This window comes from Siniperca chuatsi, linkage group LG6 (assembly GCF_020085105.1).
Source record: "Siniperca chuatsi isolate FFG_IHB_CAS linkage group LG6, ASM2008510v1, whole genome shotgun sequence".
Lineage (NCBI taxonomy): Eukaryota > Metazoa > Chordata > Actinopteri > Centrarchiformes > Sinipercidae > Siniperca > Siniperca chuatsi.
The window spans coordinates 23993969-24017911 of record NC_058047.1 but is presented as its reverse complement, the minus strand read 5'-3'; the positions used below and the strand labels follow the sequence as shown (position 1 = coordinate 24017911).

Below are 23943 nucleotides of genomic sequence, written 5' to 3'. Positions count from 1 at the left end.
CTTAGTGGGTTGAGCAACATGTTGCCGGTGACAGCACCATGCTAGTTAGCTTTACATGTTGTTAGCTGGTTGTTGTTGGCTCGCATGCTGTTAGCTGTTTGTTGTTGGCTTGCATGCTGTTAGCTGGTGATGTTTTAGACAAAAGTGAATATAACTTGCTATGGAGGGCTGTGCTGAGCCTGTGGGTGCAGGTAAAGAGGGGGGCCCAACTTAACAAAACACCAGTTAGGATAGACAGGAAGTGCATCTTATGGCACTCCCACATTGGCTTCAACATTCAACTGTGGTTCCTGCTGTTTGTTGATGCCCAGACGCTGCCTGGTGACAACATGTTGACCATCTCTTTCTGTCTGTGTCAGACGCACCTGCAGTGACAGTGAGTTGGGCTGTGCTGTTAATGGAGCCATACGGGTTAGACGCGGTGCAGCAGAAAAGACCACCATCCTCTGGAAAGGCCTCAGCTATCACCAGGGTGCAGATCTCCTCTGAAAAAAAAAAAAAGGACATGGATATGTTATCTAGTCTGGTGAGTCACTATTCATAGTCAGACACACAGAGAGCAGTGGGGAAAGACAAACAAGCATGGATGTAACTATTCATGAAGAACAGACAGACACACATACATAAACAATGAAGTGCAGATGTTCAGGGACGTCTGAGTGACTCACAGCCTGAAAGTAACACCTGAAATGACCTGAGTCACACAGGTGGGAAACACCCTGACATAAATTAGTGTGCGTGTCATTGTTTATCTGTGTTTTTTTGTGTGTGTTTATCTGTTGGAGTTTGCAGGTGGTGGGGTCACCCAGACTTGCCCAGGGACTCCCTCTGACTGAAGTAGATGTGATGATGAGTGTCCTGTGAGACACAGACTTATTAACTTCTATTATTATTTGCTGTAGTCATAACCGAGTGAAAGCCTGCAGCTGATAATAAAGCCATCAAACTAAATTTGAGTCTCCAGACACAGCTAATAATCCATTACTAATTTTAACCACTGACTGCATTTGAGAACATGAAAGCAGTGTTGTAACTGACATAGAGTCATATTTCTATAGACCTGGGAGGAATTGAGGTAACATACCTGGCTCAGCTGCAGATCGAGGCTCTGATTATATTATAGGTAGAAAGGAAGAGAAGACAAACAGAAATATTTAGGTTATTAGCATGTATCAGTTGTCGATTTAGTGCTAAAAATTAAAAATCACTCAGCTACAATGGGCTTTATGACCACTAAGAAGAATGTCTCACTTTTCTGGAGAATACGAAAATCGGGGGAGTCCAGGATCTCCTCTCCCTGGCGGTACCATCTGACCTGGAGAGGAGGGCTTCCACGGACCCTGCACTCCAAAACCACCACCTGGCCCTCAGATGCCTGGGCGTCCTGCAGCAGCTGCACAGAGGAGGGATAAAGTAAGAGGGAGGTAATGAGAAAAAGGAGTGAGTGAGGAAATGAGAAGAGCCTGAAACGGACAATGATAAGGATAAATCTGCTTCAGGATTACAGCATGGGATAGATGGAAACAGAGATCGCTGAAGATGACGCACTGTCATGAAACACCATTTGAGGAACTGAGAGGCCAGTGGACACTAACGTTTATAAACACTCACTCTGTTTCACTACAGTACACCAGGATGCTGTCCCACCGGTTAAATTCAGACAAAGACAACTAGAGCCAAGTTCTGCCTCTTTAGGTACAAAATACCAGATCCTGCCAGTGCTAAGCCCCAGAATCTGTGAAGATTAGTTAACCTCTCTATTATGTGACAGGCACTCATATGGTAGATGGCCATTCAAAATATTAAAAAAGTATTCCTCTTTTTCTACTCATCTACTCAAACCATCTTCCAACTTGCTCCACAATGAGCCGTCCACTCAAGAATGCATTTGAAAACAAAATTACAGTCAGTCACTCACTTTTTAGGCAATTTCTTACAGTCTCTCTTCAGGGCAATCACTTTTTGTTGTTTTTCCTTTGGCTAACATGATTTTTAAAAACAGGTACAATCATTTGTTAGTATGCAAAAATGCTTTCCTCCAAGAACCTGACATCCACTGGCATTTTAATGGATCTCTCTGGTCCATTAGTTTTGGGCATCAAGTAATCCAAAAATAGTCATAAATTTGACTGTTCACTCTGTCCATTTGTTTCAACTTTAGCCTGAAATGCGCATCTGTTCTGGTCCAAATAGCTGTCACCAAACGCTGACAGTTAAAAAAAAAAGTTCAAGTTCACTTTCTCAAAATATTGTATTTCAAGATCAATATTTGGAAAATAATGAACTGAAAGTGCAAGTTATATTAGATTAGATTAGTTATATGAGATTTTTAAATTCTGTAAAAGTGTGTGTATAATTATTTACTTAGTAAATAATTAAGTTTAAGCTAGCAGTTAGCTTTTAGTATAAGTAGGAAACTATTTGCCATTCTGTTTAGATAACCAAGATTAGACTCTGATATATGCTGATTATTATCACTTACACTCATATCTATTATATTTACAGAAAATTCACCTACAAATGTGTAAAAATTGCCACCCACCCCCTGTGGGTGCACTCAACCTCAAAATTGCAGGGCCTCCTCACAAATGCCAATTTAACTCCTGTGCAATCCATCATATGGCAGCTTAGAGTGTTGCAGAACTTAAAAAAACATCAACATAGGGGCTGATGGAGAAGCCACTGTCAATACTGTGTTGTCTCTTGCTAGTTAACAGGCCCAGAGTGACACAGACTGGTATCCATCAACAAGAGGCACTCAGTGTCAGTGTTAATAAATGTGCCTGTGAGCCTGAGCCTCTTTCTCTCTGTGACTGTGTCTTTGGCATTGGTATATTTTTGGGAAGACTAGGGGTGGAATATACATCATGGGTCTGACAGTGTGTGTATGTGTGTGGGTGTGTTGTAAGGGTGACATCACGGTGCTGACTTCACTAGAGGCGAACATCCTCTCACTGAGATTAAAGCCTTCAGCAGTTTTTTAAGGAGGTGGGTGGGGGTGAAGAAAAACAAATGTCTTTTTGAAATGAAGTGGAAAATGATTTAGGGCCTGACTGGCTGAATGAGAGTGAAAAAGACCTGACCTTTGTGGGTTTGGCAGGGCTGTTTGAAGCTCTGCCTCAGCCCGCCTCAGTCCCGCCATCACAAGACCCACAGCCTGAGGAAGAGGGAGTTGGGGGCTGTTGGGGGAGTGTTGAAGAGTCTGAGCTGGAGGAGGAGCTCTCGTCAAAGCTTATGTTTTATCTGACCCCCACTGCTGAAAGCCACAGCACCGCATACTGCTATTATGGGAAGACAAGCAGACTCAGGTTCTGCGTATGTACTGTATGCGTGTATGTATTGTATGCATGATGTACCGTATGTAAGTGTGTATGTATCTGCGGCTGTTTTTCATGGTTTGGGCTAAGTCCCTTAGTTCCAATTAATGTTACGGTCGTGACAGTTTGTCTGCATTCCCTAAGTGTTTCCAGTCTCTGTGGGCATGGCTGCTCCTCCCGTCTACCTCCACTGGCTCTCGACTCCAATACTCCCCCTCACCTGACGCCCATCCTCCAGTCACTCCACTCAGCCAACACACCTGCCTCCAATCAGCGCATCCTCTGCAGTATATCTACCCCGGCTTCTCATCGCCATATTGTTGTTTCAACCCTCATGGTAGTTATTAGTTGGCCAGCCATGCTCCTCTCAGCCACTCCATCTCCACCGCCATAACCTCCACTTCCTCGTTGTCTGCTTACAAGCCATGCTTCCCTCAGCCACGCCATTTCCACCGCCATTACCTCCACTGCCATTCTGCCTGCTCCAGATCCCAAACCCCAGCTAACTCCCTCACCCTTTTTGCCTTTATTCAATAAATCCTTTAATTACTTTCAACCTCTGAGTCGTGCGTGTGAGTCCAGCCCTGTTTGTAACGTAACAATTAAGGGATATCTTCATGCTACAGCATACAAAATATTTTAGACAATGGTATGCTAACAACCCTGTGGCAACAGCTTGGAGGAGGTCCCTTCACTTTCATGCCAATGCCTCTGTGTGTCTGCCAAAACAAATCCATAAAGAAATGGTTTTCCAAGAATGGTGTGAAAGACATTGACTGTCCTGCACAGAGCCCTGACATCAACCCCATCAGACCTTTAGGATGAATTCAAACACCAGTTGCTAGTCAGGTCTTATCGTCCAACAGCAGTGCGCGACCTCATTAATGCTTTTGAGGCTAAATGGCAGCAAATCCCTTCAGCCAGGTTACAAAATCTTCCAAGAAGAGTGGAGCCTGTTAGCATATTAATGACCATGGCTTTGGAATTACATATCCAACCATGTATAGTATATTGTTTACGCAGACTTACCTTGGTGAATATAGGAGGACCTGACACCTCACCACCATACAGTGATGACACTGGGCTCTGCATCTAGAAGACAATAAAAACATACTTTCTGAACAGGTGGAGTCCATTCAGAAAGGTGTCTGCTCATGTCATTTAAGAGAATTTTCCACATTTATGTCCACATGTATGAGCTTGTGTGGCTCTATTGTCCTGTGTGCTGTAGGTGCTTACCCGCTGTGGGGGCTGAGACAGGGCTTGGACCAGCGTGGAGCGATGAGGAAGGACCTCAGCAGTTTTGGGCGACGATGAGCGTATCGTCAGGGACATTGAAGTAGTTTTCTTCTGAACTCTAAAATGAAGAAAACATAAATCAGCATGCACACAAAAAAGGAAAGTAAATTGTGTGCTTTTAGTTAAAATATGATACTCAAAGAAAACTGTCTCCCCAGCAATTAAGATGATATCAATGATCTTGGCTTGAGTGTGTAAACAGAAAGGGAATCAGGAAGTAGTCCAGATGGAGGCAGATTTATACAACAGATAATTATCAAAAACATTTAGAGAACTAGAAAGCACTCCGTGGGTACTGTTAGATGGAGTGCACATTCCTCCAAAAGCATTATTTTAATAACAGAAAATGTTTAGAAATGTTGAATATGCATCTTGATCTGGAGCTACATGAAAATAAACATATGTATGCCAGATTTTTGTCAGTCAAGTTAGTGCTTAGTTGAAAAAAATAAAATGTTTTCATATTTTTCCTATGAAGCAGGAGAAAAAGATTTGAGAGAAAAGGAAGAAAACAAAAGAAGGGAGTGAAAGCAGGAAAAGGGTAAAACGTTTAACATTTGGAAATAAGTACAGGGGACAATCCTGACAGGGTGATTTTTTACCATATTAACCCTCTGCACCTCTCATTATTTAGAGTGGGGCCTGAATACTGGGTCAGGGTTACGGCTCTTTAAGGGCCTTTTAAAGGCCTAGTTAAAGGCAGCAGACCTGATTAGCTGCTGCAGGGCTCAGTTAACCTGTTCAAGGTTCATTGGTTCATTGGGTCACAAAGGGTCATGCTGAAACACACGTACTGAGGCATGGTTCCTGATCTGGACTTTGACAAAGCTCCTTCTCCTTCTGAGTCTGATGACGAAGCTCCTGCAATGGGACAAAAACAAAAGCAGTGATGGTTATTCCTATATTATACAGCCCAGCACTTCAACAGTAAAAAAACAGATTCCTAGGAAAATTGTTCTGCTGTTTTTTAATGTGCTAAATGTATGCCAAAATTATGACTATATTTCTCATAAATCCTGTACAAAAAGGACATTGCTTCCTGTCCTTTTAGCACATCAAATCTCAACCGAGAGCTCAGTTGTGCTAAAAGAATAGCAGCCCTGTTTGTGCCATAAAGCAATATTCCCTTTGTGCAGCAAAACATTACAGCAGATTTAGCCACTACGAAAGCCCACACTGAAATGTAGAGATCAGCAGAGGCTGCCTGTCTTCTCATTAGTACAGTATAACTATATAAAGCCTCAAAAGTAAAAAATATAAAAAATTTCCTGATGTGAAAACATCTGACCTTCGATGTAAACCTCAGCAGAGGTATTGTCTGCTCCGAGACTGTTGGAAGCCACGCAGGTGTAACGTCCTGTGTCGTCCTCAAAGGCTTCAGCAATCACCAGTGTGTGCAGGTCACCATCCCTCCAGATCTGTATGTCAGGAGAGTTGTGCAGCTCACGGCCTTCACAGAACCACCTGGTAGAGGAGGTGAATCACAACTTTAGTTACTTTAACATGTTATGCCAAATAGAACAACTGTGACACATTTTTAACTCATTTTTTAATATATATATATAGTATATATATATATATATATATATATATATATATATATATATATATATATATATATATATCTACTGCCTGTAAATACATATCTTCATTTTCTGTTGCTGGGGTTATTTTTGGAACTGTCACTGTGGTCAACTATGCATTCAAGTCATTGTGACTTTTAGCAGGACATAGTGTAGACAGTGCTTCAAAGACTGTTGTGACTTTTTTCCAAGCTGGGTAGTTTGGCCATCAATCCTACCAGATATAACACTCACCAACTTCATTGTTGAGATCAGGCAGCAACACTGGTAGCCACAACTTTTAATTTTTTTTAACAGAGTATAGAATTTATTGTTAACTTGTGGAGATCCAGAGCTTTACAGAGAAAGGGGTCTGCAATTTGAGTCATATTATTTCACCATTGTCTTCTCTTGGCTGAGTATTTATTTTACTTATTGCCAAAAGAAATTAATATTCTAGGAAAGGCAAAAACTTACATTATAGACCACAGGCAATAGGAATCATTTCTGAAATGTATGTCTCCTTTCAAAAAAGTCTTATCAGACAAGCAAGGGCCATTACTTTTCTTGACAAATACTTGAATTTAAATATACCTTTGCAAAATATGAGGGAGACCTGCCAACCTAACAAACCTAAATAACTACTCATTCACACACTCACACACACCCTCTGGGCCTGTCTGAGTTTCCATATCTGCCAAACATCAGCCACCCTGAGGCACTTACAAGACGCCGTGTTACGGGAAGAGATACACCCTTTCCCTCCTTCCAGTCAGAGGTCTGTGTGTCTGGGCAGACGCCTGGGCCCTGAACCACCTCCCTGGGGTCTGCTAACACCGGCTTTGTTCCCTGATCTGGGACCCAGGTGGGATGAGAGAGTGTACAACACAACCAGCTTCATCTGTCTCATCTCTCTCAACAGAGTTATGATTAAAGCAGACCCCCCAGCACCGTGTTACCACATCAAATACAGGATCAAACAACATGGGGTCACATGACCCATCTCCTACAAACACACACACATAAGTGTTGGCCTCAAATGTCATGGTTTGTGGGAATCTGTTGCTTTTATCAGTACTAATGTCCTATCTTCTTTTTAAAGTGTATTATGACACATCAAATCAAGATACTCACACTCCACTGACACACTACACACTGTACAGCCTATCAGCAACCTATTAAAAAAAAAGGGCATATATGTCTTGTTCACCTTCCGACCTCTGCATTGACAGGGGGAGGGGCAGGAATTCCCAAAATGCCGGAAGAACAGCTGCTCTGTCCGCCCAGAGCCCTGACTTAAGGACATTCCAGCTATCTTGGAGAGCTGTATAAAAAATTCCCAACATCCTGCTGCATGGCCATTGCTTGATTGTATATGGTGTGTCAGTCAAACAGCAGGCTAACTCCTGTTCTAGAGAGCAATCCATCAGCCAAAATATTCAGACAACACTTCATACTCGAGGAGTCACACCTGACAGAGTGGGGGTGGGAGCAAAGAGTCAGGGGAAAGTGAATGTGTGAATTGTAAGTACAGGAACAAGAGGTGAATGAGCATGAGTCAGGCCGGGTCAGACAGGAAAAATTCTGCACTCTGTCATTGTTGAGACGGATCACACTGAGCAATTCATCAGTAGCAGTGACAGGTGGAACAGTGCAGAGCCTTGTCACTTCTGCTCTCTCTGCTGTTGTTTAACACCAAACCTCCTGTACAATAGACTCCTCAGGGAAGTTCCTCTGTCTTATCACTTGATGAAGTTAAACATCGGAAACTTGGCTGGCTCTATCATGCAGCCAGACACCGGTGTTTTAAATGATAGGAAACAGATCGTGACATTGGACTAATGAAGAGTTGTTCATGGCACGAGCAGGGAGACCTTATCCACTGGTGTGTCTGCCCTCGAGGCAACGGAGGCCAAGAGTCATCTGCCACGCTTCAAACACCCCAGCAGCTATCTGTGCATCAAACACATTATCCAGACAGAGAAAGGCTGGGACAACACAACTGTGTAACAAGACTTTGTTATATGAGACAGGCCAAATTCTTTGGTACAAAACTGACAGCAGCTGTTGATTGGGAGTAAAAAGTTGATTGTTTGAACAAACCAATATGTCTGTGTGGTTTTGAAATCCATTTTTGCGGATTACAGCCAGGCGGAGAATAGGGGAAACATCTCATCTGGGTGACTGCCATGTCTGCTGGGGATTTGCTTGGGAAACTCAGGTTTCTTTTGTTGGTTAAACCTCACTGCTTTCTTTTAAGTCACTCGTTGTATTAATCAAAATGGTTCACCATGGATCTTGCAGCCATATGCTCTAAGTTTGATGTAGACCACACAACAAAAATCCCCTTCAGTATAGGGAAATTGTTTGGACATTTTTTGAGCACTGTTAAATCAGACATGTACAGAAAGGGGCTCATAGTAACACATGACATCATTAAACTAATGACTATTGTTTTTGTGATGGCGGATGTTAAAGCTGTTGGAGGTACTGTAAGTGTGTGTTTTGTGTGTGTGTGTGTGTGTGTGTGTGTGTGTAACTGTATTGAACAGAGGCCAGCAAACAACAGGGGGATATGTTTTCCACAGGGTGGCCTGAATCTGTCCAGATCCCAAGAAAAGAAAATATGGCATTTCCATGCAGCAACATATGTGAACTAAAATGCAAAAACAGAGTTGTAATTCAGGCATTCATCAGCAGTCTTATGAGTTTTTTTTAATTAAATTTCCTCAGTAGTTTTCCATTCTGGTTATGGCACAAAGGTCTACAAGGCTCTCCAAGCTGAATTTAAAACACAGACCATCTGCTCAGTAGGAGTAAAGGAATGGAAATGGAAATTTGTTTGGGCACAATTTGACAAAACCCAGAGCAGAGCTCAGGACTCATCAGCTTGTGCTCCTCTGAGGGTTGACTGAGCATAAACTAGGAAGCACAAACCATTCCCAACAAGCACAACAATAAAACCCCTTATTAATCAACCTTAATGATCTACCATTATGCATAATTACTGAGTAAACTCATTTAGAGACAGACTGTAATGTTTATTTAATCACCTCTCTATTTCTGTGGAATGTGCTGAACATGGTGCTAGGCCTAAACAGCATAGAAAGTTTTCTCCAGTGGGGGGGTGGGGGCTTTGTTGAGTCACATACAGACGAGCAGGCAAAGAAGGAACTTTATCATCAATAGCCTCATTTGGAGGGGAAGCAGGGTGTGTTAGAATAGCAGTAACTCAGTGCTTTGAGAAAACTGAGTGAAGGTACAAATTTCTTGGCAGAATGTAGCTTTACCACCCATTTCCTCTTAACACAATACCATTATAAAACACAACTATTCAGAACATGCATACAAAATAGCTGAAAGTAAATAGGCTTCTGAGTAACGCCTCACCTCTTCATTCATTTCCCACCCTAAGGCACCCAGCCAAGATGGTGACTAAACCGCCCACCATCACAATTAACCAGCCTTTCACCAGCTCTCTGAAAAAAGATGGCATGTGAGAAAGCAATTATACACATCTCAGTTAAGATAATTGATGCCAGATGATGCCTCAGATATCAACGGAAGGATGATCTCAGTTTCACGGTGCTCCTGACGCTAACCTACTCACATAAAGAAGAAGAGAGCATTCTGTGGGACAGGCCAAACCAGAGCCTGTTGCCCTGGCCTCCATAGTGCGTGCTGAGGACCACGCTCTCCTCATCTGACCCTGTTGTTATTTGCTGCTGTTGATGGAAAATTTTATGAAGCGAGGCTCAGTTTCACCACAAACCCAAACGAGTGGAGGCCAGAGCGCAGAGCGAAGAGAAAAAGAAAGGAGGAAAGTTCAATTACAAAAACGACCTTGACAGGATGCAGGAGTGACAAACTGGCAAAAACACACCCACAAGTCAATCAACAATCAACATGGGATATGAGTAGACTAGATGTTTACTTCCTGAGATATGATTGTCTTTGTTTTTACTCCCAAGTTTGCTCAGTGTTGAGTTTCTAGACTATGGACCACAAAAGTCAACTAAAGTGCAACTGGACAAGAAGAGCGGCATCAAGGCTGTCTTTATCCATAATTACAAACTACAATAGAGGTCAACTGAAACTACCCAAACTCTATAGCAAGAAATGTTGGTTTATTATCCACGACAGAGAATCTCTTAATTCATGCAAACACAAGATGGAAAGCATATTGGGTTTCCTCTTTCCCACGCATGCTGACTGAAACCAGCAATGAATGCAGCTCCACAAGGCTCAGTGAAAGGTCTAAAAGCACAACCTCACTAAAGCTGCAAAATATTTATTCCCACCACAGCCCTCCTTATTAGAGTAATTTTCCATAATACCACATAATGCATCATTTACCTGTCCTCCAGGTATGCAATGGTACCAATATTGGTACCACTGAATGCATCATTTACCTGCCTAACAAAATATTCCCATTATTAAACCTGGAACAACTTAACATGCCACAAATGAATGCAAAACATATATTTTATGTTGCAGTTCCTCTAACGCCCACTAGATGCTCATAACATGGGTCTAGGGATAGCAATGTTGGTCTAACGGTCTGTTTGTCAGTTGGTCCAGACTAAAATATCTCAACAAATGAATTGTAATCACTTTGGAGATTCCCTGACTTTTCATTAAGTGCCATCATTATTTCAAAATTACAATTTGCCTAATACTTTGGTTTATGACTAAATACCAGCAGAACTACTGACATACCCATCAGCCTCAGCTGTACTTTGTGTTTAGTGCCAAGTCACAAATGTTAGCATGCTAACATGAAAACTAAGATTGTGAACATGGTACCATTATTTAGACTACATGGAAGGCATCCCAGTTTCCCACAGCTCTACGGAGCATTTTAGCGTCTTTCAGCTCACTGTTTTGATTTTATGGCCTACAACTCTCTCTCATCAGCATCTTAAGTGAATTTGCTCTTATAAACTCACTGTACTATACCTGCCCAGCACCTAATAGCAGACCGATAAAGTTAGTTAGCTGGGAACTAGCTGGTGAACATAGTGGCACATATAGCAAGCTAAAGACCCAGTTATACATTCATCAAACTGCCAGAACAACTCCAAATTAATGCAAATGTTGTTCCAAATGTGCTGAATGTGTCAATATGCAACTTTTAAATTAACTGTTAAATTAAGTCCATAATATGTCAAACATTTGTGTGATGCTGAAACTGATTGGTGCTGCTTCAGTATAATTTTATATTGCCTGGTAAACATTGACAGTAGTAGTGTATCAGAAAGTTGTTAAAAGTTTAATATTTAGTATTGATCAATTTAGTAAAATGCAGTTTTGATGCTATGAAAAGGTGTTGGTACATTACTGTTTTGAGCTCTGTGGGGCTACATAATTTAAAATGACAATGGCACTAATTTCTGTTCAGAATGTTTATGATCTAGACAAAGCTACAATAGATATACAAATTCTACTAAATTGCATCTATTAGTTTGAGTGTTGTCATCTTGAGAAATGGAAATATTAGCATCCCAGATTTGAGACTGACCTTAGTGTTCTGCTACGTGCTTATAAATGCATGCCACCACAAATGTCTTGATTAAAGATGATACATGCAGGATTCCAGCTTAATAAAGCAGCTGAAGCCATTTTGATGATGGAGTTCTGTTAATTGGGGCACAGGATCAGAGGTCAGAGTTCACTGGAATATTCCGGACAGCAGACAGCTGCAGATGACAGTCAAAGCTCTGACCGGAAGCAACAAAGGATACTTTTCTCCAAGGAATTTTAACCAAGGGGGAGGGTAGTCTCCTTCATGTTGTCCAGACAGACATTGTCCAATGATGCATTACAGGAGAGCAGACCTTAGTGTTGGTGTGCCAAGAAGGCAAATAGTTCAGACTGAATCATCACAGACATGTAATGATAATAATGTAAAATGTGAAATTCATATTGTGGTTAGTAGGAATTTCGTAATAACTATACTAAATACTATATCTACTAATACTGTATGTACAGTTCTTGCAGTTTGAATCAACAAACTTAACTGTATCTGTCAGTGCAGGAATGAAGTGTGTGTGTGTGAGAGAGAGAGAGGGACAGAGACTAAACTGAAATAGTGACAGACATATGCAGCAGCTGAGTTACAAATGCACACACCCCGGCACTCATGGGGATGCCCCCACATGCACGCACACACACACACACACACACACACACACACACACACACATACAGTCAACTTAATTTCAGTCAGTTTTGTCAGAGGGCCGAAAGAAATCAGTAGATCTAAACGAGGTGAAAGGCAAACAGGGTTTTCTGTTAACAAAGAACAACATAACCTTCATTTATTCATCCAAATATAAATTACACAGCTGTTGTTTAATAGAGCAACATCGCATTTTTCCTAAGTAAAAAATAAAAGATAGCAATGTTCTCCTATAAGACCTAAATCCTCAGCCAGGTTCAATGAGATGTCAACCACATGACTGTACTCTCATTCAGGGCAAGTCTGCTAATCTCCCTTATAACAATTAATGTATGGCTAGACTGTGAAGATCAAATAAAAAGATTGACCACGTAAGGGTAACTTACCTGAGATGTCGTGCTGCTCCCAGTTAGTAAAACCAAAGTCACTAATGATTTCCTTGATCTTAGGCTACACACAGAGCTTCTCCTCCTGACAGCATGACACACACTGAGCCACTGATACTCTCACACCAGGACTGCCACTCTGAGCCACACACAGTCAGACATACACACAATGCTCGGACTGAGCAGAGGGTTGAGAGGGAGGGAGCAGCCCTGAACTGCCAAATTCCACACAAGTCAGAAGGGCAGAAAAAATACATTTAAGACTAATTTAAAAGACAAAACTGTTTCTGCTTCCCACACTGAATGCATTCATATAATTCCAGTGGTTGTTTGAATTGTCTCCATGTTTCTCTCTTCCTTACAACAAGGATAAATCCTACTGATGCTAGTCAAGCTCACTGCAAATCTAAACCCCTCATAGCTGGAAACAGGTAAACGTCCTTTAATGTGATACATTTTGTGGGCTACAAACATTTAAACAAGCAGACTCAAGGTCATGGACTTTCTAGCTGTTTCTTTGTGGAATCTGTCTCCCAAACAAATAACAAAACTTGCTTTTTCTGCTCCTATACAAGTCCAGGCCACAGTCTGCTGACCATCAAAAGCACCACAGCAAACTTTGGGCTCTAACCCTGTCACCATGGAAACCTCTGGGGCTCTCATCTGTCACTGCAGGAAGGGGGAATCGTGAAAATAAAAGATGACAGTGCTACAGTACGTACTACAGTGTGACACAAAAAAAGAGGGCACTAAATATACTGGCCCTTATTTAATAAATCCCACATGCCAGAACTAAGTGACCACTTAAAAAGCCCAGTTAGGCCTAAACAAAAATAGCTTGGATAAGTCCGGATCTAAATAGACCACTCTGAGTTGGCAGCACCTGACAAGTACAAGACAAACGGCTGTGGCTACTGTGACTGGTCATGCTTTGTACACACACACATACACACAAACTGAGACCATATAATAATCCCAAACATTTCAAACGCCAAATTCACCTAGGTCAGCAAATATAAATCTGGTATTTGTGGTTTTTTTAGAGCCAGAGGGTTGATGCCTGATGCACAGTCCACAGCAGAATGAAAGGGTGTGGTGTTTCTCAGTCTCTGCAGGGGCTCCATTCAGGCTTTAACACACGCAGAGCGAGGGATATTTTGGTCGCTGTCAATGAAGAGCATGAGAGCCTACCACTGGGACGTAGCAGATGGGATTATTTGTGGTGCTCATTACTAGGTCTGCTCTCTGTGTGTCTGTGTGTGAGATTATACAACATAAAAATCTATGACGAGAAGAACACACACCTAACAACGTCCTGTCCCAGTGGCACACACTGTAATCATGTGGTTCTTTTATTCAAATTCTTCGGGTTTGCGAAAAAACTCACTCCCATTTGTAGCGATAACAACATGAAAAGCACCGTACTTCCCCTAAGTGACTATAAAACATGGGTTAATCAGAGGGAGGGCTTTTACAGTCTCTGGATGTTCCCATTAATTACTGAATGACAGACAGCGGCCTTCTCAGAACAACTGCTTTGTCTGACCAGTCTCCTCCTGGAGAGAGAAGACAGAATACATAAAAAATAAAAATAAAAAGATAAAGAAATGGAAGCAGCTTTCCAAAATATGAGTCAACAAGAATAAAGAGATTCCTCCCTCCAAGCAACATGCTGGGTTTATTAACATCCAAACATACACAGGTGCACATGGACTCAGTACACCATTTACACACACACATACACACACACACTACACTCCATCCATCCATCCATCCATTTTCTACCGCTTGGTCCCGTTAGGGGTCGCGGGTGACTGGAGCCCTTAGGCAGGGTACACCCTGGACAGTGGCCAACTCGTCGCAGGGCTAACACAGACACAGACAAGGACAGACAACCATTCACTCTCACATTCATTCAATACGGGCAATTTAGAGTTATCAATTAACCTACACATGCATGTCTTTGGACGGTGGGAGGAAGCCGGAGAACCCGGAGAGAACCCACGGTAACACGGGGAGGACATGCAGACTCCACCCAGAGAGATTGTGTGATGTTGGTCTGGTCCGGGAATCGATCCCACGAACCCACGATCTCCTTATTGGGAGGCAGGAGCTTTTAGCCGCTCTGCCACCGTGCACCCCCACACTACACTCACAAATGCAAAATTATTTCTCAGTCACACCACAAACATTCATGCATATTCAGTCAGACACCCACTTCCACATAATATTTCGTTGTTTAAAAAGGTCTTTCAAGGGTCAGTTGACATCACAAAAAAATCGGGGGCATGTTGTCAGGGCAACTTCTGCTTTCACTCCAAGGAGACCAAATGACACAATCAAAAACAGAGACTATGTCCTCTCATGATGTCATACTGTGAGGACAATATATCCTCCCAACTGTCAAATAAGTCCAGCATGAAGACCAACAAAAGCAACATCAAGAAGAGCCCAAAATTAAACATATCAGCCATATAAAATAAACAAGCCCACATATTGCCTGCTGACTGCTGGCCAACAAGATCAGATGTCTCATCGCTCCACTGCTGTAGAGACCAACAGTGAGGTTACTTATGTTTCTGGCATTTTGTGAACTATTTGTAGAACTACCTGTGGGTATGAATGAGTATAATTCTGACTGGTGTGGGATGGAGGAATTTATCTTTTCATTTTTATGGAGGCGCCATGGGCCTAGTTAAACCAAAAACTTTTCTCAAACATCCAAGTTGCAGTAGGTTTCCACATATGTACTCACACCTAAACTGGAAGAGGATGTTTACATCAGATGTTGTGCTTCAAATTTCATCAATTTACAAATTTCTAACTTCTTCCACAACCACAATCATCGATCTTCCTGCCACTGAGTAATTACAGCTGGAGACAAACCACATAACAGTCTGTGTCAGCACTAATTTTAGGTATGTATCATAACGTTCTGGGAACAACAATTAGATGGAGTTAATGCAATAGCGGAACCACACAGCACCACGTAGATCTGTGGTCATGTGTACGGTTATGCTCTGAGTCACCTACTGTACACCTATTTCTTTCAAAGAGTAACTATCATAACGATATTTACTCTCTGTCTTGTCATAGTTGACATCCTGTTTATTGCACAGACCAGGTGCAATTTCTGAGTTTTTATACAGAGGAAGCAGCATACCTCTGGCCATCTGTAGGCCCAGACAAGTAAATACACCGTAAAAAACAAATGTGCATGATCCCTCCTTCCACCAGCCACCCACAGACTTGCCACAAACATGCAAATACACAAGCATACAAAAATATCTGCTTCCATGACAGCCAGACCACCTCTCCTGGTGTTGCACCTCAACATCGGTATCCTTGAATATATTTTTAGTCCTAAAGCCAAATCTTAGCCAGTCCGAGAGAGTCTTTAAGGGTGGACATAGTGAGCAACACACTGATAAGATACTGGATGCACGTTAGTCAGTAATGAACTCAGTGCACCCTGTAATTCTGCTGTGTTAAACGATTGAAAAAGACAAGAAATTACTGAAAAACTACTATCAACAGAATACTACCAGAGGAGATAAATGGCAACAGGCTTAAGTTGCTGTAGTCAGGGATTGAACTCTGCAACCTCTCCTCCACACTCTGAATTTATGGACTTAGATCTGAGCTCTGATCAGACACACATGAGCCAGACATGGAGCATCTTCCTCTCTTCCTAGTCCCCTTTCCCCCCATATGAAACCGAATCCTGCAGATCCCCCACTCCAACTGTCTCTCCCCATGATATCAGGAGCCTCAGCACTGAACTGAAAGGCAGGGATATATTTTATTCAAGTTATATGCAAAAGACAAACAAGGAGAGACTGAGGAACAAAGATGCATATCTTGAGTTTCTATGTCAGACAGTTTAACATTCGTACAGCTGTTATCCTGTCACATGTACATGGGAAGGAAGACTTGAGCTTGTTTTTATGAGTCCCATTTGACCTCTCGTCTGCTCGTAAAACAAGTACCCCTGCACAGACTCTGATTTGCGCACTACACGCAGCCAAGTGCACAACACATGTACACACATTTTACAGGTTTAAGCACCAAGAAAGACTGCTGCTATTTCTATACAGACGAAAACACTCACAGCACACACTAAATTCCACCACTTCAATATTGTCAAAGATACATAATTGAATTGGGCTCAACATCAAACACAGCTCTTTGGCAGCCACACAGGAATCCAACGTCCAGGAAAAATAACAGCCTAAAATATCTCATCAAAAGGCAGATTACTGTAAGCTGAATCTAATAGCCATGCCTTATCAAGCATGATGAACAGCAGAGAGTCATTTAACAGGTGAACAGAGGAATGTAACCCGGTGCTTACTGTTCACAGCCCAGCTGTGGAACAGACCCCGAGGCCCGGATGACTCAAATCTACAAACCTTAACTGAGTGCAGAACAGAGACAGACAGGACTTGAGTGTCTCAGAGGAAAACTGGAGTCTAGTGCTACTGTCAACAACACCCCTGGCAGATCTATGATGCCCTGCCCACGCTTAAACATATGCGTACCTGGCCAAAGTTTTCCGTGCCCTGTACTCAAAATAGTGGAGCTTTTGGTCCCATATTTTTTGTGTCACTGATCATGCAAGGCTTGATGGAGTTGATTAATGGTGATGGTGAAGTGTGTGCATGTTTACTGATAAGGTCAAGCAGGCATGCTGACACTCAGTGTGGAGGAGAGGCTTTAGTACAGAGTAAAGATTTATTGAGTGTCCTCTGCCCATCCTCCTGTTGAACTTGTCTTAGATTACCATCCTTCTGCCGTGCATGACTGCTGCTTTTGTCCGCAACAGACATGCTTCATATTAAATCTGGTATTCCACTTCTTCAACTGTCACTGATCCACTTATATAACTCTCTACAAATCTCATTTAGTCATACACTACTCCCTTTCTTATTTAATTCTTTCTCCCTTGATTGTTTAGTTTAGTAGTGATTTATTGACCCTATCTAGGTTGGCCATATGCTACAGGCAGAATAAAAACATTCCTTCTTTTATTGGGTCACCTACATAGTAAGTCCAAGTGTGACAAATCCTTTTTCATGGTGTACAAGACTCACCCACTAAGCACTAAATGTGATTTCAACATGGTGCTGTCAGTGAGCCCAGAATCCCTTTGGCTGTGTGTATGGTCCATGCACAAAGCTAACATTATTAGAGGTTTATTATCTTGATAAACAGCTGTAAATATAATACATTTACACTAAAGTCCATTTAGTATGTACAAGGTAATGCTTAATTTCTGTCAAATGCTGTACCCTTGAAAATAAAGACATATTTTAATTTGACTTTTAATTTAAAACCCTGTATAGCCTTGTTTTACCCTATGTGTCTATAATGTCTTTAATTGACTAAAAGGATTTATAGATAGAAAAATTAAAGAACAAAAGTACACATCACAATTTAAGCTAAGTGGCTAGAGCGATCTTGTATAATGTATGTCCATGGTGGAAGCAAGCGTGTGTAAAATAGCTAGTTTTACAAATAGGAGGATTGGATTAGTGTGAATTTTGGTACTGTATGTGATAAGGGGCCATGGTCAGGAGGCTTCTAGACTACGAGGCCAGAAGAGGAGCAGGAAAAGTCTCACCTCGTTGGGTGAAACTTCACACTCTGTCTCCAGGCCAGTCGAGGGCCAGGGGCCACCGCTGAGGCTTAGACAGGACAGCTCCATTCGTCACAACTGCCATTAACGTACCACTGAGGAATAGCACTGACGTGTGTCCATCTGGATGTTTTACTGCTGATATCTTGAAGTGCTCGCGTGTATAAACTGCAGTAGGCCAGATTTGGCAGTGACTGTGCTAATAGTGCAAAGGTGTATAGTCTGTTCAGTGGTGATATAGATTACATGAAAGTTGCTTTGTCTATTTATGGTTACCTCACGAAATTCTTTGGCAGCCTGCAGTGAACAAGCTCAAATGTACTCACGCCTTGAACACATCTTTGTACACGTATAACACACACAGCCATGGACACAGTTCAGTTATCAGCATGGTGAGAACTAAATAATACGTCAAACTGAATACCTCACATCAACTTGCAAAATCTCCATACAGTATCCGTAGTTAAAGTTACACCCTCTCAAATGTTTTCATGTTTCAGGAATGTTAAGCTTCTGTCAAATAGTCCCCATATAGTATTCATTTGTAAGTATGAGTGCACCCCTACAGTCACTCCAGGCTCTCTTGTTATTTTGAGCTTAAATATGAAATGACATCATCCTTGCAAAATAAAATAAAAAAGCAGGTATAAAAATACCAGTGCCTTTTCCTTTCCCCTCCTCCTGCAGAGATCAAATGAGTGCATGAGGGAGAATTTAAAATTATGGCCTTCCTGAAACAGGCCAAACAGTCAGCATTACAGTCAGGCTACGTCATGAGTCAGCAGTGGGTCACCTGCTATGACCTCATACCAAATCTGTTTCACACAGTGTACGAGGAAGGGCTATTCTAGCTGTTAGCTGGTACAGTAACTACTTCTGCAGGCTGGTACTGTATGCCAAAGTTGCATCTTTCCCTGATCTGTGTGCAAAAGTGTAGGAAGTCAATGTAGGTCCAAAAAGAAAGTCTGCAAGAAAGAGAGCAAAAACTGTGAAACCAGACCCATAAGATACAATAATAATTTTTTTCTCATGTGTTTGTACTTCCTTAACATAAATATGTTCCACTGACATGCAATGGTTACTCTCATTTTATGTTTTTTACACTTCACATAACAAAAAAAAACAAACATCTACAGTCATAAAATGACATTGCATTGGGACCAGAAAAAATAAAACATAAGACAAGATTACTTATTTGATTCTCTTCTTGCTACTATCTTCATGGCCCTTGATGTGTCTGTCCACTAAGTAGGCAAAATGTTAAAACAGGGTCAACATCTGTCAGAAAATACTAGAACTGTGATTATAAGGTACAGGATAGTAAGTGGTATAAGGTATGAGGTATAAGCTACATGATCCACAGAGAGAGAACCACAATCATGAGTTCATATTATAAAACCAGGACAACTGATTTTATCACAGCAACCGTTGCTTGCATCTCCATAGTTTATTGTTTCTATTTTTTTTTTTCAGATTTTCTTTTTTTTTCCAGACTTTTTGACCAAAAATTGATGGTGTCGTACAATATCCCATCAACTTGTAAGAAACCAAAATAGTAAAATGATTTTGGTAGCAATGATGATATATCATTGATACCCAACATGACAGGTTAATTACAAGTAACCAATAGCAAGGACTTCAAAGACCAGGTTGTATTTCCCTTGCAGGACTCCTATGACCATAGACCAAATATAAAAAAGATATAGAACTAGAATACAAACTATGGGGTATTTTTTGAAAGCAAGCAAATAACAGTAGGCAACACAAGGTATTTCCCGAATCCTCAGATTACAGTGATTTGGCCCTTCGGCTGTAGAGGGATGAATGACTCCACAGTTTGATCAAATCGTTTGGTTTCCAGCACTGAACCATGTCTGTTAGAGGGAGAAGCCTTCTGTATCCGTGGATTTGATCAGAGCATTTACCCAGGGGAATAAAATGGGACAATTCAGGAAATATAAAGACAAAGACAATGTGCAAAACAAATACTTGGATTACATGTTTGGTGTGTGTGTGTGTGTCCTTTTATGTCTGTGTACTTGCTGCCATCTATGATCCTGTTGGTCAATATTAGCTCAAACAGGGTACCATGTTTCAATTTAAACAAGGATCATACTGTATATTTGACAACAAATTCCATCAGTAACCTATGGTATGTTGTCTCCTCCTGATGTTGGAGACACCGCATTGTGTAGATTTCATAGCAAAATTCATCGGCATCCAGTCATCTTTCAAAAGCTTCCCCTGTGGTTTTGTGTATTCGGTTGAAACCGAGAAGCCGAGGCTGCTCTCTACTGTAACTGCCCAACTCTCTTCATTCAACTCCAAGTCAAGTTTTGAAATGCCTTGTTTGCACAGCAGGCAGTTAGGGTAATGACATGGAAGAGCATCAGACAAAATGCCTAAAATAGCACGCTGAGCGTGCTGCAGTTGGAGATGGATTTTCTCTGTCTGCTTTGCAATGCATGGAAATAGTGAAAAATCTGTCATCAGGCACCCGCAGCGTGTTTGGTGTTCTGCACAACACTGACTGCATACATTCCCTATTCTCTCATGCCAACATCTAGTCTTAACCCAAAACTAGGCCCTTGAAGAAGTAAAGAAAGGCCAAAATGACCTCAGACTGAAAAAATGCACAAAGTGGTTCCCACAAGGATAAAACACACACGCATCCCAATACCTGAGATGCATCATTATAAACAGAGCATTGCATAAAACATTGTGTGTGAGGAGCATGAGGACATACTGAAGAATACCAGGCGCTCAGCACCATAAGACTCTCCGGCCGAGACAAATTGTGGTTGACCACGGAAGACCGCGCCCAGCACTCAACCACCAGGAATGTCTCTTTCACTGGCCGTGCAAAATGCTGGCATCAGCTCAGCACCGACTCATAAGTCTGAGTGAACGAGGAGGTGAGGAGGTTTGTCACCTGCTTGGACTGGCAACTGCATCAAAGGTGCTGCCCATTTGGACATCAGGCATTTGAATTCAACCGCTGTAAAATTTTCCTTTAAAAAAAATAAAATAGAGAAAACACCCACGCACACACATCTGCATGCTTGCACACACACACATACACATAACAGAATGCAAACTTTCAAGGATAGATTGTTAGAAATTAGAAAAAAAAAAGGTGAACAGAAGCTAAACATATGCATTTGAAAATAGGTTTAACCACCGAGATGTACAAGAAAGATGAAGATGAGACACACACATGCAGTGTGTGGGTACAGTGGGTCATGCCTAGCTGACATACTGCTTTATTTTGCTGCATGTTGGTATTTAAGCAAGCAACTGTGCAGGTAAGAAATTCAGACATATGAGTGTGAGATGTATCAGTTCAATTAGAAAAATATTAAGATGGTTTGGGCATTTGTATTATATAGATGCAGATGATAAACCCTTTTTGCAACTGTACTTGTTAATATGTCACTCTGTGGATATCTTTTACACTTACAGAACAAGTTGTTTCCAGAAGATGCTCAGTTTTTGTTTTGAATAATATCATTTGCTGCCATCTAGTGTCCACAATCAATAGCCAACACAGGAAGTGAGGCCCTTTTTTTAATAGCGAACAGACAATAGCTGACACTGCAAACTGCCAAACACACAATCCATCAAACAACACAAATGGCTGCACAAGTCTGCACTCAGTTCAAAAATCCTTCAGTCTCATTCTGTAACAACAGCTGGATTCACTTTCAACAGCATAAAGGTCATAAACTTTTTTGAGACACTTGTAAACTATAAACACATTATGAAATTATCGAGGGAAAAGGCAAAGTACTTTATTTTTACTTTTCCACTTCACTTCTCTTAGCTTTCCATTAATTTTCTCTGTTATATAGCGTCAGTGTGGCCACAGTGTCTGGGCTCTCCTGTTTCCCCGTGGTTAAACATGCTACACACTACCTTCATATTCCCCAAGAAGGTGTGGGGAGATGAGGAGCCTGGTGACTGAAAACGCCTTACCATTGCATAGTCTGCATTCCTGTGCCTGGCTCCTGTTGGCCCAAAGACTATTTATACAGCCAGAGGCCCCTTGTAGCCTACTGGGGAGCTACACGTCCTGGGCCGCTGACTTTATAACTTCTGAATACACAAACACCTAAAAACACATCGCCTGCTCAAAACTTCATGAAAGTGAACATCTTTAAATCTATCGGACCCTTTGGAGGGTCCATTATTGTAACCTTAGACAAGACAAGGACTGGTTAATCCACATTAGTTAAAATTCTAGTTAAGATCACAAGGTCTCAAAAGATACCAAACATGTCACACTGAAGTATAGTGAAATGTGTATAAATTGATGGACAAGACATCCAAACTTTTCAATTGTATGTAATAGTGCAGTCTTTAATGGTATATTGATTTCTAATAATATAATGATTCAATGAAGTTCTGCAACAAGTAGATGCAAAATTTATATAAATTTATTCAGAGCAGAAATTCGAAGGAGCTATTCTGAATATTTAATCGTTTAAAAGTGATCAATACGGACAGTATGGTCCAGGATCACTGAAAGTCAGACAGAAAAGCTCAACTATCAGGAGGAACAGACACACACTGCCGAAGGACCATCCTTACAGCCCTGAACTCTCACATTAAAATAGATTGCAACTTTAATTAGTACAGGTATGTCTCTATAGTAAACAGCAAGCATGTTGACTGAGCTGTGAGGTTGACACATCTAGAAACAAGAGAGGAGTGTATTTTTAGTTTGAACTGGTGCAAATAACCAGGGGCAGTGGGTGCTGTCCTCTCAAATGGAATAACAGTTCATCCAGGCATAATTAGACAGTGTCCTTGCTTTAACTGGCACAGGTACCAACGGACAAATGTGCTTACACAGAGTGGAAGTCCCCCCCAAACCCGAAACCAGGTGCTCTGCTTGTCAACACATGGGTAACTCTCACCTCTTGGCCGCCTCCCATCTCGCTCACCTTATCTCTAATGGACAGGCCAGTGAGGCTGAATCCTGACGCTGTGCTACAAAGGTATGTTCATATACTGTAGGTCAGTGCATTCTTGGGTCATGCTCATTCAATATCTTGAAACTCTGAATGTTAGCACAGTCCACTAATGTTACCTGACATGTGTAGGACTTTATTTCAGCAGGTTACATTTTTAACTTCTTCCTAAAAAAACAACAAAGGCTAACTTCACTTAAATTACAAAAAGAACCCTAGAGGTATTTAGCCATGCAGGCGGTTTAGGTTTTATTTGCCCAGGTTTTGAGATATCCATCTCTGAGATCTCTACCTCCACCTGAATACAATGCAGGTGAATGGAATTTCGTCTGTGGCGCTTACAGCACTGAAAAATAAAAAATAATTAATTAATAAAAAATTCAGGAGCAACATGTCTTTCCAAAAACAATGTCTCGGTTACTCTGGATAATACACAAAGTTCACTGTCAACAGTTTTCATTGGAACTACTTACAACCGAAGAAATAGTCCCAATGAAAATGATTGTTCTGTGGATTATACCGTATAATCACAGTAACAGAAGTGCTGTTTCTGGAAAGATATGTTGCTGTACATTTATCATAATGCT

General features: G+C 41.4%; 1 protein-coding gene across 7 annotated transcripts in view; it reads right to left on the bottom strand.

The window, feature by feature from the left end:
* palld (palladin, cytoskeletal associated protein) overlaps positions 1-23943 on the bottom strand; it is a 57597-nt gene that overhangs the window by 27080 nt on the left and 6574 nt on the right. For 6 of the 7 annotated variants that reach the window (XM_044199752.1, XM_044199758.1, XM_044199754.1 and 3 more), the window contains exons 4-10: positions 5905-6080; positions 5411-5477; positions 4557-4674; positions 4347-4409; positions 1252-1393; positions 1085-1108; positions 366-485 (exon numbers count right to left, since the gene is read on the bottom strand). In XM_044199752.1, coding sequence (XP_044055687.1) covers positions 366-485; positions 1085-1108; positions 1252-1393; positions 4347-4409; positions 4557-4674; positions 5411-5477; positions 5905-6080 — 710 coding nt within the window. Of the gene's footprint in view, positions 1-365; positions 486-1084; positions 1109-1251; positions 1394-4346; positions 4410-4556; positions 4675-5410; positions 5478-5904; positions 6081-12745; positions 12886-23943 lie in introns of those variants that run through there. The other variant, XM_044199759.1, reaches the window with a different exon arrangement.